Raw genomic sequence first — 16,329 nt, forward strand, 5'->3', positions numbered from 1 at the left:
CACAGGGTCTGACCTGTCATCGGGGGGGGGGGGGGGTCGTGCCCATGGCCACTGTCATGACAATGGGCAGGTTGGTGACTTGTCCCATGTCACCCATGGAGTGAGGGGCTGACAGGATTCAGTCTTGGCTCTGGGAGTCCAAGGTCACTCTCATTCCCCTACACTGCCTCCTCTCCTAAATGAGGAAGAAAAACTTGGTATCTTCTGGCTCTGAAAGTCTCTTTTGGCTGATGGCTGCATCCTAATGGAACTTTACACACTCCATGTTATTCATTCCCCTTCCAGGGTGTTGAGGTCAGCACGGCTGTAGGAAGGGAATTTGGGGGTGCTGGGAGGGCAACTGAGGACCCAAGGGCCCCTTCTCCTCTACTCTGACTCCAATGAGACTGAGAGAGAATGAGACTGAAGAGTTTGCACAATTCCGCCTCATTTAAATCAACTTACTCATCAGTCAAGAGATCACTCATGGAGTCATTAGACCTCTTCCCATGAAAGGCAAACAACTCCCCTACCTCATAATTCTAACCCTGAGGTATTTCTTGGGATACGTTCCTAGAAAACCCTTTCTGTGCTATGGGGGTTGATCCATGTTCACTCAGCCGCAAGAAACCCCAGATAGAGTCCCTCTGGGAATGCCATGGTTGCCCAATAGATGAGAGCAGGAATCATTGTTCATTTTTATTTTCCTGGGCTCGGCCTAGAACAATACTCTGCACATAGCAATAAATGCTCATTTTCCCTTAGAGGAACTTCTGGACAGCCAAAAACTACATGAACTACAAATTATCATAATGATAACTAACATTAATAATAATAATTAATAATAATAACTGGCTCAGCTGGGAAATGTCTGAGGCTGGAATTGAATTCAGGTCTTCCTGAATCTTGGCTTATTCACTACACCAGTCTAGTTCAAATTTAAATTTAATTCAATTTCAATTAATTCAATTAATAAAATAAATTCAAATTTTAATTTTAAATGGGGATTATGATCCTTCCCTTATGGTATTCTAACAATCATCTGCCACAACCCCCTCCTTCTACAGGAAACTGTGAGATTAAGAGAAGCCACCGAGGATGGAGAACTAGATTGAATGGAAAGACCTGAGTTCAAATCCTGATCAGCTATGTGACCCTGAGCCAGTTACTTCACCTCTACCTCAGGTTCCTCATCTGTAGAAGAGAAATAAAAACACCTTATTAATAGAATAAAATAAGGATAATAAATAAATAAAGATAACAAGAGTCCCTCCTAGCGTTCTCGTGAAGATCAATTAAGATTACATTTGTGAAGTGCTTTGTAAACCTTAAAATGCCATAGAAATGTTAGCGATTTTTATAGTTGTGGAAACTGAGAGTCAGAGACAGGAAATAACTTGGCTGAGGTCATACAGTCTTGGAGCTGGAAGAGACTTGAGAGAAATCATCTTACTAGGTTCATTTTATAGGTGAAAAATCAGGCTCCAAGGGGAAAGGGGACTTATTCCAATGTACAACAACAGATGAGGAAACTGAGGCACAAAGGAGATGAATGGTCTCTGATATCATATAATAAATAAGAGCCAGAACACCAACCCAGTTTTCTTCCCATGATACTGAAGAGTTCCCCCCCACACTCTGTTCCAGATCCCCAGGAACTCACTCCACAACGTACCCCACACGCCATGGTCCCTAGGGTGCCTGTCACAGATTGAGCATCAGTTGCAATTATTCTTTTGTAATTCCAGGGCCGGTCTCACTGCAAGCTCATTTTGGGGGCCAGGGCCTCTGAAATGGCCTAACCACTGAGCAACCTGCTCTTTTTTAATGCCACAAAACACATCATTTCAGTTTTACGATTCCCAGTTCCAAAATGTCCATAAATGTGATTCCAGCCACATCATCTCCTTTCACATTTAATGAAAAACAAGGGAAGAAAAGCCATTTTTAGTTTTTTTTTTTCTCCTCTTCCTCCATCAGCCAAAAAAGGGCAACTTTCTCCTCTGTCAGCTTCACTGGGGCCCCAGGGAAACATTTTACAAGTTTCAATTCAAGTGAAAGCTCTTTGTTTCATTAAGGAGAGTTGTTATCCCCAGAATGGTTCTCATTTACCCAGTTATTATTGCTGGAGAAGCAGAAAAAAGTGGGGGTGTAGATGAACCCCAGGAGCAGGCTGAAACTGCTCAGCAGCCACTAATCGGAGGCGACCGTGGGCTCCCGCTCCCCCTCGGACTTCCCTCCATCCCTCCCTTTGCACATTCCCACAGTACTCACCTAGTAGACTGCTGCAGAACCTGGATAGCGTTCAGGGCCGAGAGGTTGGGCTTGGCTTTCTGGATCCATCCGCTGAGGTCATAGCGCACGGGGTCCCGGCCCAGCTGGTGGGAAATCTCAAACTGCAAACCATGCTCACACTTGCGGAAGGCGGGGGGTTCTGAAAGAGGGACACAGCCGTGTCCAGCAAGGATCCCAAAGATTGCTGAGTACTCTACATACTGCAGCTCAATGGAGTCTGTGAAATTGTTACTAAAAATAGGATTAATTCCCATTTCACAGATGTGGCCACTGAGATTCAGATGGCTACCCCAGTAAGCCAATGGCAATTTCGGGGGCAGAAAACGTTCCCAGCTTTCTGGACTCCAGGGCTAGTACTCCCCATCCACAAATAATTCTCCCACTGAACTGAATTTCCTGGATAACTAATCCCTCCTTTCTCTGCCAAAGCGCCTTTAATTTTAACCATTTATGAAAATCTTTCTTAAAGAGATTCTACTTCCAGAGCTGGGAGGGTTCTTGGAAGCAATAAGTAGAGGCAAAAGGAGTTGTTTTTCATCTTTGTATTCTCAGTGTTCACATAGTAGACCCCAATGATTTAATTGAGGGGCAGGGAGGTGCAGGAATAGCAGAATTCTGGGGATTTTATATTCCTGTTAGAGAGCTGTCCTTGACCAAGAGCGGAGGAAAAAACAGTCAAGAAGAAAAAGAGACAGTTCCAGTCTCCTCTCAGTTTTTGTTGACCTCCTGGCCAGGGTCAGTAGCTTATCACGCCAGCTGTGCACTAAGCAAATGCCAGGGGCTCTTGTCAGGGAGAGGCTTCCTAGCCACTGCCCCCACAGAGACGAGCAGGTGTCCCTGAAGAGACCAAGACGGGAATTAGCCGGAACAGCTCTGGGGGTCTGGGATTGGGGAAGAACGCAAGACAAGCGAGATGACAGAGAGCAAGGGAAGGCAGAGGGCAGGGGGGAGAAGATTAATCAGAGGACCTCAGGGATTCGGCCACATTGAAGAAATGCTCTCCACAAGGGGCGCTGCGGTCCCCTTCATGTCTCTGTGTCTTCCCTATGAGGGAATGTATTTCCTAATATCAAGGTATCTCCCAATTATTAATGTCCTATATGATAGTGTCCAGGCTAGTTTTCTGGGGATCTCTCTGTAGTCTGAGCTCGAGCACACACACACTCGAGTCTGCTCTTCCTCAAGTCCTCTCAGCCCTTATATACCTTAGTACAATTACATCACTACAGCACACTGAGCATGTGCCAACTGTAGAGCCATGACATCACCATGCTAAGCACTAAGTATATGTGAACTAGAGAACCATCATCTCATCAATTACACTGAGTAAACACCTTGTTGTAAGCATCCTTGCTTCAAGTAGACTTTTGTATGTCTGCATAATAGTATATAGTATTTCCTAATCAATGTCTTATATGTGTATCTGCATAATAGTATAGTATTATATCTGCATAATAGTATAGTATTTCCTAATCCTCAATGTTCTATATGTGTCGGCATAATAATATAGTATTCCCTAATCATCGATATCCTATATATGTAATTGACATAATAGTATAGCATTTCCTAAGGTATTTCCTAATCCTCAGTGTTCTATATGTGTTGGCATAATAGTATAGGATTTCCTAAGGTATTTCCTAATCCTCAGTGTTCTATGTGTCGGCATAATAGTATAGGATTTCCTAACGTTCAATGCCCTGTATGTGTGTCTGCCTGATAGTACCGTAACCTGGGGGGCCTGTACCATGCATATATTATTTTTCTGTTGTGTTCTGCTATGCCTTTTGAGCCGATGTCTCGTGTTCCGAATTGTGTCCTCCAGTTATTAATGAAAGTAAAGACACTGATGTGGGCTCATGGGATAGTCTGAACCCACGTAATGGCGTGAACCTGCATGCGGTAGCTTTCCTAGGCCCTTCCACAAAAGGGATCCTAGAAGAGAGCTGGATGAACAAAGAAGAAGTGAAAGACAGTGCTTATATAAGCCAGAGTATTTTAGGGAACTCCCATCAGGGGAGATTTCCAGAGACAGACTTGGGAAACGGGCTTCAAAGAGGTTTGAAATCATGCTGATGCAAAGGGATTTAATCTGAGAACTCCGTGGCTCTGGCTGGATTGAGCCAAGGGGGCTCCATGGTAACTGGCTGACAGAATTCGCAGAATCTCTGGTCAGCCTTTGATTCTAAATTTCTTCAAAGCCTGCCCGTGAACCTGTGCACAATGAGCATTTTTCAGAATAGGGTCATCCTCTTCCCAGAGCTGGGAGGACACTACTGCGGGCAGCTTGGGGAGCTGTGATGGGGACATGAAATGATGGGGGGGGTGGGAGGAGGGCCAGTCCTGCAACAGCTCCCTGCCCCCGGGACAATGACAGAGCTTCCAAGGTGACCATCCTTGAGGACAGTGCAGGTTAGCTTTGTGAAGTTTGTGAGTGTGTCAGCATCTAAGCAGGTGGAAGGGCTCAGCCCCACAGGAGGCTCCCTGCAAGACCCTCCTGTCCCCTGCAGGTGCACCTGCTTTTTACACAGGCATATTTCTCCATGTTAAACAAATCCCTTTAAATGCCCCGGGGGATACCCAGTACATTTTGGAGCCCTGAGCTACAAAGCTAGGACTTCTTTGTTACACTTGAATCCCTGAGGATTCGTTCTTAAATCTTACTGTTTGTGGTAGTACGCCTGAGAGTCTTTGGCCAGGATTCAGGGCTCAAATCTAACCTTAGAATATGATCTGCTGTGTGATCGCCAATAAATCATTTAGCTTTTCTGAGCCTCAGTTTCTTTATCTGCAAAATGGGAACAATGATTTCCATTAAAGTGTCATTCCCTCTCTGTCCAGAGGTGGTGTGAGGAGCCAATGAGGAAAACCTAAAAGACCTTGTAAATGCCCTTTATTATAGCAAACACTAATACTCTCAGGTCTCCAAAGCACTTTGCATAGATCATCCTCCCATCAGGAAGGTGCTTTTAGCACCCTCATCTTCCAGAAGAGGAAATTGAAGTTTTAAACATTTAAATGACATCCCAGAGACTCTAAGTAAGAATGTACTTAGGTAGGATTTGAATCCAGGACTCTCTTGACCCCCAAGCCAGGCCCCCATCTAGCGGCAATCGTCATTAGCTTCCTTAAATACTCCTGACAACTTCTATTTAGGCTGACTTGGTACTGGTGGTTACAAAGGGCAGACATAGCCTTCACCCACCTCCAGTCCATCCTCACCTGTCACAGGACTCTGCTGTCCTCGTCCTGCAGCATCATTCCAAACTAGTGCTCAGCGGAGGCCAAGGTACATCATCATGGTTCATTATGAGGCATCAGAGTATGACTTTAGTGAAACTACATGGACTGCAAATCCCGACAGCGGTACTCCTCTGCTCAAAAAGCCTCGGTGGCTCCCTACTATTTATGTTGTGCAGCATTTCTATCTGTCCTTAGCTCATGAGTTTGAATCTGAACCTGGATTCAAGTCTGGCCTCTAAAACTCACTCCCTCAGAGACTACAGCCAAGTCACTTGATCTCCCTTCGCCTCAGTTACCTCATTTGCCCAATGATCATTTGGAGGCGATAGCCTCTGTGCTCCCATCCAGCCCTAGAGTTGGAGTACTATGTCTTTGCACAGTCTTTTATTTCACTGACTAGTAGAGGCAGACATGGAGTCAGGAAGACTCTCCTTGAATCCCACCTCTCCATGTAGTGTATGATCACAGACAATTCACTTCCCCTCTCAGCTTCAGTTTCCTTCTCCATAAAATGGAGATAACAATATTCATCCTACTGAGCTCAATAAATTATCAATCAATTTGCTAATGGACTTTTTGATTTATTTTTTTTTTTCTGAGGCAATTGGGATTAAGTGACTGAGACCAGATTTGAACTCAGATCCTCCTGACTTCATGGCTGGTGCTCTATCTGCTGCTCTAGACTTTTTAATTTATTAAAGGCCTACTATGAGCCAGACACTATGCAAAGTGCTTTAAATGTTATCTTATTTGAGCCTCACAACAACCCTGGGAAGTAGATACTATTATTGTCCCCGTTTTACAGATGAGGAAGCTGAGGCAGATCATGGTGAAGGGCTTTGCCCAGGGTCATATAGCTAAAGAAGTGACTGGGGCTGAATTAGAATCCAGGTCCACTGAGTTAATTTATAGCTTTGGAAACCTGCTAGTCCCCTGCAGGCAGTCAGTGAATAACTTCAATTGTATAAATTAAAAGAACAAATGAGCAAACAAATGAATAAATAATGATGCTAGCTAAATAGTCATAGTTTTGCTCCATTACCCACACACACATACACACTTACCATCAGCGCCAACTTCCTTCTTCTCAAAGGCTAAACACAAGCGATCCATCACAGCACTGTCACCAGAGCCCTCGATCCGGACCTCCTCATCCAGGACCCAGAGAAGGCCTTTGGGCTCCTCCGCTTGGCCCGCAACTGGAACCCGCACCTGGCAGGGAGACACCCCCACTTAACCATGCTGGGAGGACTTGGGGGTCAGGCTACTCCACATGGGTTGGGACTAGTTCTTCTTCCATGCTACCAGTGGAAGGGCAGGTGGTGGTTTGGACTCCTGAAGCTTACAGCTTCAGGAAGCTACAACTGTCTTTCCAAAATCATTTATGGATTCATCACAAGAGACAGTGTTCTGCCATTCTCAGAGCTCTAGATCATGGAGACAATTCTCATAGCTAAATTTTCTCCAGGAGAAACTCAATTTCCTTAAAGATGAAGTCACTAAGAGGATGAAGCTGAGATGTGAGACATTGCAATGACCTTCCCAGGTTTCAAAAGAAAAACTCAACTGAGGTCAGTAGAAATTTACCGAGATACCGACCAACCCATAGGCATGACGGCAAGCATCAAAATGACCATTAATTACTTTTAATTAAATATCAATCACTACTTTAATTAATTAAATTAATCCATTATCCAGGCTTTTTAAAAACATTACTTTCATTTCACCCACATCACAATCAGAATTAAAAAGGAGGGAGGAAAAAAAGCAATTAGCAAAACCAACCAACACAACAACCGAGTCTAAAAATCTACGTGATGCTTTGGAAGTTAGTGGATTTCGTTTCCCATCTTTCACTCGGCTTCCTCACCAGACTGAGTCGGTACCATATCTTGAGTCATTCTCCCCAACCAAATGAATGGAATTTGACGCAATGGCCCAGGTAACTTCCAGACGCAGAATCAAAAATCGTGAAATTTAGAGCTGGGAGGAAGCTTACAGGTCACCTAGTCAATTTTACGGATCAGGAAACTGAAGCTCATAAATTCTGTGACTTGTCCAAGGTCACACAGGTCATATCAAAGTTAAGATATGGTCCCATTTCCTCTGATCCCCAGCTCAGGGCTGTTTCTATTGCCTCGTGATGCCTCATGACACTCTTTCCACAGGAGCCCCAGGTTCTTTCCTTCAAATAAAATAGCGTCTCCTCTGAGAGGGTATTTTATTTCAAAGCAGTGGGAAAGTCATGGTTCACAGAACTGAAATTCAAGGCACAGCAAAGATCAGGGAACACATGAAAGGAGGAGAATGAATGACTTTAGCAGAGTTTCAGAAAACTGAAAGAGAGTTGGAGAAGAGCAATAAAAATGTCAAATGGGCAGAAGAGATTGATGGACAGTGGAAGACTTTAAATTGGCAGCTTAGCCAACCATCACCTAAAGAAAAGCTAAAAGCTGTCTCCAGAAGACCCGGGGTTCTTCTAGGGTGTCCTGGCAAGGAGTAAAAAAAGGAAAAAGAAAATTTGGATAGCTGAATGAGTGAAGGGGAAAAAATGGATGAATGCTAAGTGCTTAGTTCATGTCAGGCATTGGGCTTAGCATTGGAGGTACAGAGAATATATATAGAGAGAGAAGATATAGATTTAGATATCATATTAATATATGTGCATATAGAGAGAGAAAGAGACAGAAACAGACAGAGACAGAGAGACAGAGAGAGAGAGACAGAGACAGAGAGAAGAGAGAGAAAGAAAAGACAGAGAGAGAAAAGACAGAGAAAGAGGGAGAGAGAAAGAGAGAGAAACACAGAAAGATAGATAGAAAGAGAAAGACAGAGAGAGAGACAGAGAGAGAAGAGAGAGAAAAGACAGAGAGAGAGAGACAGAGAGAGAGAGAGAGAGAGAGAGAGAGAGAGAGAGAGAGAGAGAGAGAGAGAGAGAGAGAGAGGAGGGAGAAAAGCAAGATAATTCTCATAATATTCTTAGCCAAGAAGGGTATGGGTACATTAAGTAAAGGTAAGCAGAAAAAGATGTTGCCTAATAACTCAGGCAAGATCAAGAGCCAATCTCCTGGATCACAACAATGAAAATAAGTACCTTTCTTTTGAGACTTGCTTTAGTTGTAACCCTCACCCTGCCCCAGAAGGAGAGGAATCCCACTTCAAGAGAGAGATAATATTTATACTCTTTGCACATGTGCACACAAATAGCACCAGAGCTTCTTCCATGGACACCTGTAACCATAGCTACCCACTCAATTATCGTTTATCACAACCGTAAGTAATACAGAGACACCAATAGATAACAGCTTTAAGAACTGGGACCCATGATGCTCAGCCTTCTCACCTGAGACAGATTCTGGTCGATGATTGCCACCGTGGTCCTTGGGGAAAATTCTGGGAGATCAAAAGGAACCGCCACCTTTTCCTAGAAGACAGTATTTAAAAGTTGAATATCTGCCAGAATGTTGAATAAACTTCTAGAAGACATCTAACTTGTGACTTTCTTTAGCTTTGTGTCTGTCAGTAGAAAGCCTTTAGAGAGAAAGATTAATGTTCCACAAGCAGTCATCTCTGAATGTATCCCATCCAATTCCACCAATATTTGAAGCCTCAAATGACCGTACTCTCTAAGCTGTTGAAACACCCATACCCACCCTCCATCTCTGCAAGTCCAGCAATATTAGTATGGGAAGGGTGTAAACCAGCATTTCATTCACCAGTCACCACGTCCCTCTGAGGCTACCCACCCCAAGCAAAATTATACTTTTCTTTCTCAGGGCTCAAATAGATCATAGCTTCTTTTGTATCTTTCCTGGTTCTGGGGTCCATTGTTTGTTTGAATATGAGTGCCATTTTCCAATCCTGTTAGTGGCAATGTAAGCTTTTTTTTTTTTGAATGTGGATCATGCTATATATCCACTTTTGTTGTTATTACACAATATTTGTTTTCTTTTTATTTATTTATTTTTTAATTCATTTATTAATTTTATAATTATAATTTTGACATGTAAACTTAATAACACTAGTCATAATTTGGAGACCATTAGGATGTTGACCTTGAAGCCAGGACAATGTTGTTCAGTCCTATCTGATTCTCTGTGACCCCATTTGGGGTTTTCTGGCAAAGATACTGGAGTGGCTTGCCTCTTCCTTCTCCAGCTCATTTTACAGATGGGGAAACTGAAGCAAACAGGATGAAATGATTTATACACAGCTAAATATCTGAGGTCGAAGTTAAACTCATGTAGACGAATCTTCTGGATTCAAAGCCCAGTGCTTTGTGCACCGTGGCAGCATCTAGTGGTCCTGACTCCTACTACAAAATCCCATTGAGCAGCATGAGTCGAAGGGCTATTGAAGCAGACAAGTGCTGCTCTAGGTGCCCTGGGCAGATCCTTCCCTCTCCAGGAAGCTTTCCTGATCCCTACTCCTACACCCAATTATCCATCTCTTTCTTCTTCTCCAAAGTCCTTTTGTTTTCTTTCCTGTATCCATGTTCTATCCTCCCCATAGGATGTAAGTTCCTTGAAGTTAGGGATTCTTTTTTAGCTCTGTCTTTGAATCCTCTGGGCACCTGGCTCAGCTTAATAAATGCTTATTGAATGTATTTCCTAAGTCTCAGAGATTCATCAAGAAATGGTCACCACAGCCCTCTTTTGTGGTGACCAGAAACTGGAAATTACGTGGATGTCCATCAATTGGAGATTGGCTGAATAAATTGTGGTATATAACTATTAATGGAATATTATTGTTCTGTAAGAAATGACCCGCAGGATGATTTCAGAAAGGCCTGGAGAGACTGACATGAACTGATGCTGAGTGAAATGAGCAGGACCAGGAGATCATTATATACTTCAACAACAATACTATATGATGATTAATTCTGATGGGCGTGGCCCTCTCCAACAATGAGAGGATCCAAATCAGTTCCAATGGAGCAGTGATGAACTGAACCAGCTACACCCAGCAAAAGAACTCTGGGAGATGACTGTGAATCACTACATAGAATTCCCAATCTCTCTCTCTCTTTGTCCGCCTGCATTTTGGATTTCCTTCACAGGCTAAATGTACACTATTTCAAAGTCCGATTCTTTTTGTGCAGCAAAACAGCTGTTTGGTCATGTATATATATATATATAAATGTATGTGTATATATATATATATATATATATATATATATATATATATATATATATGTATATAGTATTTAATTTATACTCTAATATATTTAACATGTATTGATCAACCTGCCATCTTGGGGGGGAGGGAAGGAGGGGAAAAAATGGGAACAAAAGGTTTGGCAATTGTCAATGTTGTAAAATTACCCATGCAAATATCTGGTAAATAAAAACTATTAATAAAAAAAATAAAAATAAAAAAAAGAAATGGCCATTAGAGGTCCCCTGTGATCTCTATTCTTGGCTATATTCTCTCATTCCATCCTCCCAGAATCCTAAAGCAAGCTGGGTAGCCCCTAGTCCCAGGCTTACTAGTTAGTTTGGTTTGCTTTACTAGCCCTCACTTGTAAAGACATAAGCCAACCTCGGGGCAATTATTTCTTAAAGACAGCATGCTTATTGAACTTATCTTATGCCTAAAAGCACATTACTATATGTTTAGAAAACTTCTGTCTTTGTCCTGGGGCAAGGAAGTACTCTTACAAGAAAGTCTTTGTACCCCAGGAAATTCTTGGGGTGCTATGAAGGCAATGGGATCAAGTGGCTTTTGGCTTGAATACCTACAAAAGATATTGAAATAAATCAAGGCAAGTGACCCACTTAGAAAGCTGGCCAAAGGTCCCAGCCTTCCCAGGGTTCTACAGGGTGTACGATCAGTCCTGGAACCGGCCTTTTCTGTGACCCCAGAGCCTGCTGGGACTTCCCTGGGCAAACTGGCTGCATGCCCACAGCTCTCCCTTGCAAGGTTGGAAGGAAAAGGAGAGGCCAAAGGACCCAGAGCTCAAGACACAAATTTGGATTCAGAAAGTCTTTCCTGTTCAGTGTCAGAGGCTAACCAAGCGGAAGAAACTCACACGCCACTGAACAAACGGCAAACAGTGCTGCCATCCTCAATGCTTTGAATCAAGAGCATGTCTCTTTTTCCTCAGCTTTCTTAAATCAGGAATTAACTTAACCCAACATCTTTGCATTCCCCAACGTGGACCAGGCCAAGCCCAGAACTTTAGTGTCCAGAAAAGGAACATACTCCTTGGCTGACTGAATATATAGGATAGAACCACATTGTGTGGACAGAATACTCTGTAAGACAAGATTGCTCTGTAGCAAGTTGGTTTTGTTTAACTATTTTTTTCTATTACAAATTACAATTCACTGTTAGAAAATGAAAAATAGGCATAACTGGAGAGAATGGCAATCCAAAAATAAGTGACATCACTTATTTGTGCACATGATCCATCAACTAATTTTTTAGTTCAGCAGAATAAGAAAAGAGTTTGATACCAAAAATAATAGGGAGCTATCTTATGTTCTTGAGCAAGGATGGGGCACTGAATTATTCAAAAAACATTCGCTTGGCACCTTCTATTTGCCATTTTCTGAGAATACAAAGACAAAAATGAATGATCCCTTATTCTTTTCTGAAATTATTCCAAAATATCTTCTGCTGGAAATTGGCTACATTCCAAATATCCATGGGTACTGTCACTCCAAAACCAGCTCAGAGACTTAATCTGGTGTTGATCTGAGGGACGCCAAAAGGAGTTCAGATAAAGACCTATCTGCTCTTCGCCATCTTGGCTCCTTCCCTTGTCTTCAAGGTGTACACTTTCTTTTGGAAATGGAGTTTAAATATATACTTTACTATGTTTAATTTATATTGGATTACTTACCATCTAGGGGAGGGGATGGGGGGAAAGGGAGAAATTGGAACACAAGGTTTTTCAAGGATCATGTTGAAAAATTATTTTTGCATATGTTTTAAAAATTAAAAACTTCCATAATAATAATCATAAAGAAATATTGAAACCATTTTTAAAAAAAAAAGGAAATGGAGTTTAAGGAACAATTAGAAACCAGTGAAAAGTTTCTTATTCTTCCTCCTGGCTCATCCTTTCAGGAAAACATACCCTACAAATCCTGCCCAGGACCTTACCTCCCTATACCGCTCCACTTCTGCCTCAAACTTCTTCCGGAAGAACAAGGCCTGCAGCCGCTCATGGACGTAATTGTGGCAAAGCTCCTCGAAAGTGGCTGCCCGCTCCTTCTTCTGGTGACGGGGGTTGTGGAAGCCCGGGCTGTCCACCACCATGATGGAGAACAAGGAGAGATCATTGGAAGCTAAGGACCTGGGGAAAGAAGAGGAAGGGAAGCATCAGAAAAAAATGGCGATGGCAGCCCATCATCACCTGCCAGAGGGAGCTTCCCATGGGCCTTGGGACTGGCTTTTCCTTGAGAATACTGGGAAGATGGGAGGTTTTAGCATGGCCTTAGCTAGGCAAGAGCAACCCTTGTTTCCAAACTCATCCATCAGCATCTCTGGCTACATTCATGCTGATTTTTCTCCTTTTGGAACTCAAATCTGGGCCCTGAGAGTAAACTTAACTTCCTCAACCCATTTCAAAATTTCTACATCATTTTTCATCAATTTGTGAGGACAGGGAGACACCTGATGTCACTGTTCTTGGGCTCAATAGCATTGAGCTGCATCTCCCAATGTGAGCTCCTCAAGCTCAGGGATTCTATAGTTTAGCACAAGAGATTTCAATACTAATCTTAATTCTGCTTTATACAATGTGTGTGACTTTGGAAAAGTCATTGCCTCAGAAAACAAAGGAGTTGGGTGAATGAATTTTATTTAAGGTTACAGGATCTATTGCACGTCAAAGAGGAGGGAGACTGAGGCCCCAAAAAAGGAAACTTGACCTGCCCAAGATCATTCAGCTAGGAAAGAGCAGAACTAATATGAGAACCTGAGTCCCATCTCCAAAACCAGTGCTCTTCCTGCTAGTCCATATGTACTCAATTTACCAAATGAACGAAGGAAAGAAGGAAGGGAGGAACAAATGAATAGACAAATGAACACATGAACAATTAAATCTCTGCTGTCCTAAAGGACAATCTCCAGCCCCAAGGAGAGGCCCTCGGTAGAAAGTAAAGCCCTTGGAGGTTGATTCTGCTGATGCATCTCTGCAGCCTCTGACAAACGCTGTGATTTGGAAATTGTACTCCACGCTCCTGGTGATTTACCTCCGGTGATTTCCCGGCAGCTCCACAAAAGCTGCAACATCTCCACGACTTTGTTGAAACATATGTTTTCTAGCCTGATGCTCTGGATCACTGTCAGAATTACTTAAGAGGCTGGAATGGCCCAGCGCCCAGGACATCGCCAAAGTGAAGGCTCCCTCTAGGTCTGGCCCTGCAGCCTCCACCCTCCAGAACTCAGATGTAAAACCAGGCCCCCTTCCTCTGAGATATAGTCATGGCTGAGTGGTCTGTAAAGGGTCCTAGGGCAACCCAGGGCAGGGGAGAGGAAAGAACAAGGCCAAGAAGACTGGCTATGACCCCAGGGACCTATTTAAGAGGTGTTGTGTGACTTTGAGGAAAATCATTTCATCTCTCTGGACCTCAGTTTTCTTATCTCTTAAATGGGCATTTTTACATTTGCCCTACCTCAGTGTGGAAATGTATTATTAAATTGTAAGTGAGCAAGAAATCCAGAGGCCAATAGAGGGAGGGGTCAGTGGATCACAGACTCTTTGGCAACCACCATGATAAGTGTTGCTTGGGGAGGACAAGGGAGAAGAGGGGGAGAAGGAGAAAGGAGAGAAAAGAAAGAAAAAAAAGAAAGAGAGAGGAAGGAAGGAAGGAAAGAAGGAAGGAAGGAAGGAAGGAAGGAAGGAAGGAAGGAAGGAAGGAAGGAAGGAAGGAAGGAAGGAAGGAAGGAAGGAAGGAAGACAGTGAAGGAAGGAAGGAAGGAAGGAAGGAAGACAGTGAAGGAAGGAAGGAAGGAAAGAAGACAGTGAAGGAAGGAAGGGAGGGAGGGAGAGAGGGAGGGAGGGAGGGGGGAGGGAGGAAGGGAGGGAGGAAGGAAGGAAGGAAGGAAGGAAGGAAGGAAGGAAGGAAGGAAGGAAGGAAGGAAGGGAGGGAGGGAGGGAGGGAGGAAGGAAGGAAGGAAGGAAGGAAGGAAGGAAGGAAGGAAGGAAGGAAGGAAGGAAGGAAGGAAGGAAGGAAGGAAGGAAGGAAGGAAGGAAAGAAGGAAGGAAGACAGTGAAGGAAGGAAGGAAGGAAGGAAGACAGTGAAGGAAGGAAGGAAGACAGTGAAGGAAGGGAGGGAGGAAGGAAGGAAGGAAGGAAGGAAGGAAGGAAGGAAGGAAGGAAGGAAGGAAGGAAGGAAGGAAGACAGTGAAGGAAGGAAGGAAGACAGTGAAGGAAGGGAGGGAGGAAGGAAGGAAGGAAGGAAGGAAGGAAGGAAGGAAGGAAGGAAGGAAGGAAGGAAGGAAGACAGTAAAGGAAGGGAGGGAAGAAAGGAGGGAGGGAGGAAGGAAGGAAGGAAGGAAGGAAGGAAGGAAGGAAGGAAGGAAGGAAGGAAGGAAGACAGTAAAGGAGGGGAAGGAGGAAGGGAGGGAGGGAGGGAGGGAGGGAGGAAGGAAGGAAGGAAGGAAGGAAGGAGGGAAGACAGTGAAGGAAGGAAGGAAGGAAGGAAGACAGTGAAGGAAGGAAGGAAGACAGTGAAGGAAGGGAGGGAGGAAGGAAGGAAGGAAGGAAAGAAGGAAGGAAGGAAGGAAGGAAGGAAGGAAGGAAGGAAGGAAGGAAGGAAGGAAGGAAGGAAGACAGTAAAGGAAGGAAGGAAGGAAGGAAGGAAGAAAGGAAGGAAGAGAAAATGAGAGAGAGAAATTGAGACATGTAATAAAAAGAAAGAGGAGTGACTGGTCAGGTAGGAAGAAGACATGGGGGTAGAAACAAATGGCTTCAGCCAAGCTACCCCTAAAGATGCTCAGAAAAAGTACCTGACCCATTGGGTGGATTGGCTAGTATCAATTGTGGGAGGACACAGATCATCTTGCCTCCCTATCACCCAGCCCTCTGGTGACATCTTTTGCTCCTGTTCCTTTGTATAGGGTTGGTGATTTTGGAATGGACCGAGCTTTTCACAGACATCAAGAATTCCCAGAGGAGGAAATGCTCTCCACGAATGCATGTCTGCACCTACTCAATAACTCCTACTGTTAAGTGCCTGCCAGGACCACTGAAGGATGTGACTTGCTCAGAGTCACAGTCCCTAAGGGTCAGATGTGGAACGTGAAGACTTGAGGTCTTGGCTCTGAACTTGGCTTTCTTCTCAAGTGACTACCCTGACGAGCACAGGTCATCTGTTCATTGTATATATATTCTATAATTATTTCAAATGGGATAATATTTGTAGAGTGTCTTGCCAACCTTCAAGCACTATATAAATGCTATTTGTTATTATTTTGGTATTTGTTACTTATATTTTGGTATAAATGCTATTTGTTATTATTTTGGGTAGTAGTAGGGGTCATATTTATTATTCTATTTATTATGTAAATATATTGTGATTGTTATTATTTTTATAACTATTTGTTACTAACTCCTCTGGGCTGCTGTGACACCATCTTTAGTAGAATGGACACTTCTCCAAGCCGGAATTGTGTTATCCTTTCATCTCAGCGGCCCCAGCACCCCAAAGAGTACCTTGAATCCAGAAGATATTTAATATTTGAATTGAATCGAGCGGGTCCCTTAGTGTGAGAAGCCAAGGATCTACCCCACAGGCTTACTAGAACATGCACTAATTTGTGTATATTTTGAATTTCTCAATTAAACGGAAGTTTCCTGC

The 16,329-nt window shown here is 43.4% G+C and overlaps 1 protein-coding gene across 1 annotated transcript in view; it reads right to left on the bottom strand.

The window, feature by feature from the left end:
* Positions 1-16,329, bottom strand: part of MYO18B (myosin XVIIIB) — a 358,263-nt gene that overhangs the window by 224,760 nt on the left and 117,174 nt on the right. Inside the window, exons 15-18 of the mRNA XM_074295232.1 lie at positions 12,625-12,817; positions 8,858-8,938; positions 6,579-6,726; positions 2,254-2,413 (exon numbers count right to left, since the gene is read on the bottom strand). Coding sequence (XP_074151333.1) covers positions 2,254-2,413; positions 6,579-6,726; positions 8,858-8,938; positions 12,625-12,817 — 582 coding nt within the window. The remainder of the gene's footprint in view (positions 1-2,253; positions 2,414-6,578; positions 6,727-8,857; positions 8,939-12,624; positions 12,818-16,329) is intronic.

The sequence above is a fragment of the Sminthopsis crassicaudata genome, chromosome 1 (genome assembly GCF_048593235.1).
Source record: "Sminthopsis crassicaudata isolate SCR6 chromosome 1, ASM4859323v1, whole genome shotgun sequence".
NCBI lineage: Eukaryota > Metazoa > Chordata > Mammalia > Dasyuromorphia > Dasyuridae > Sminthopsis > Sminthopsis crassicaudata.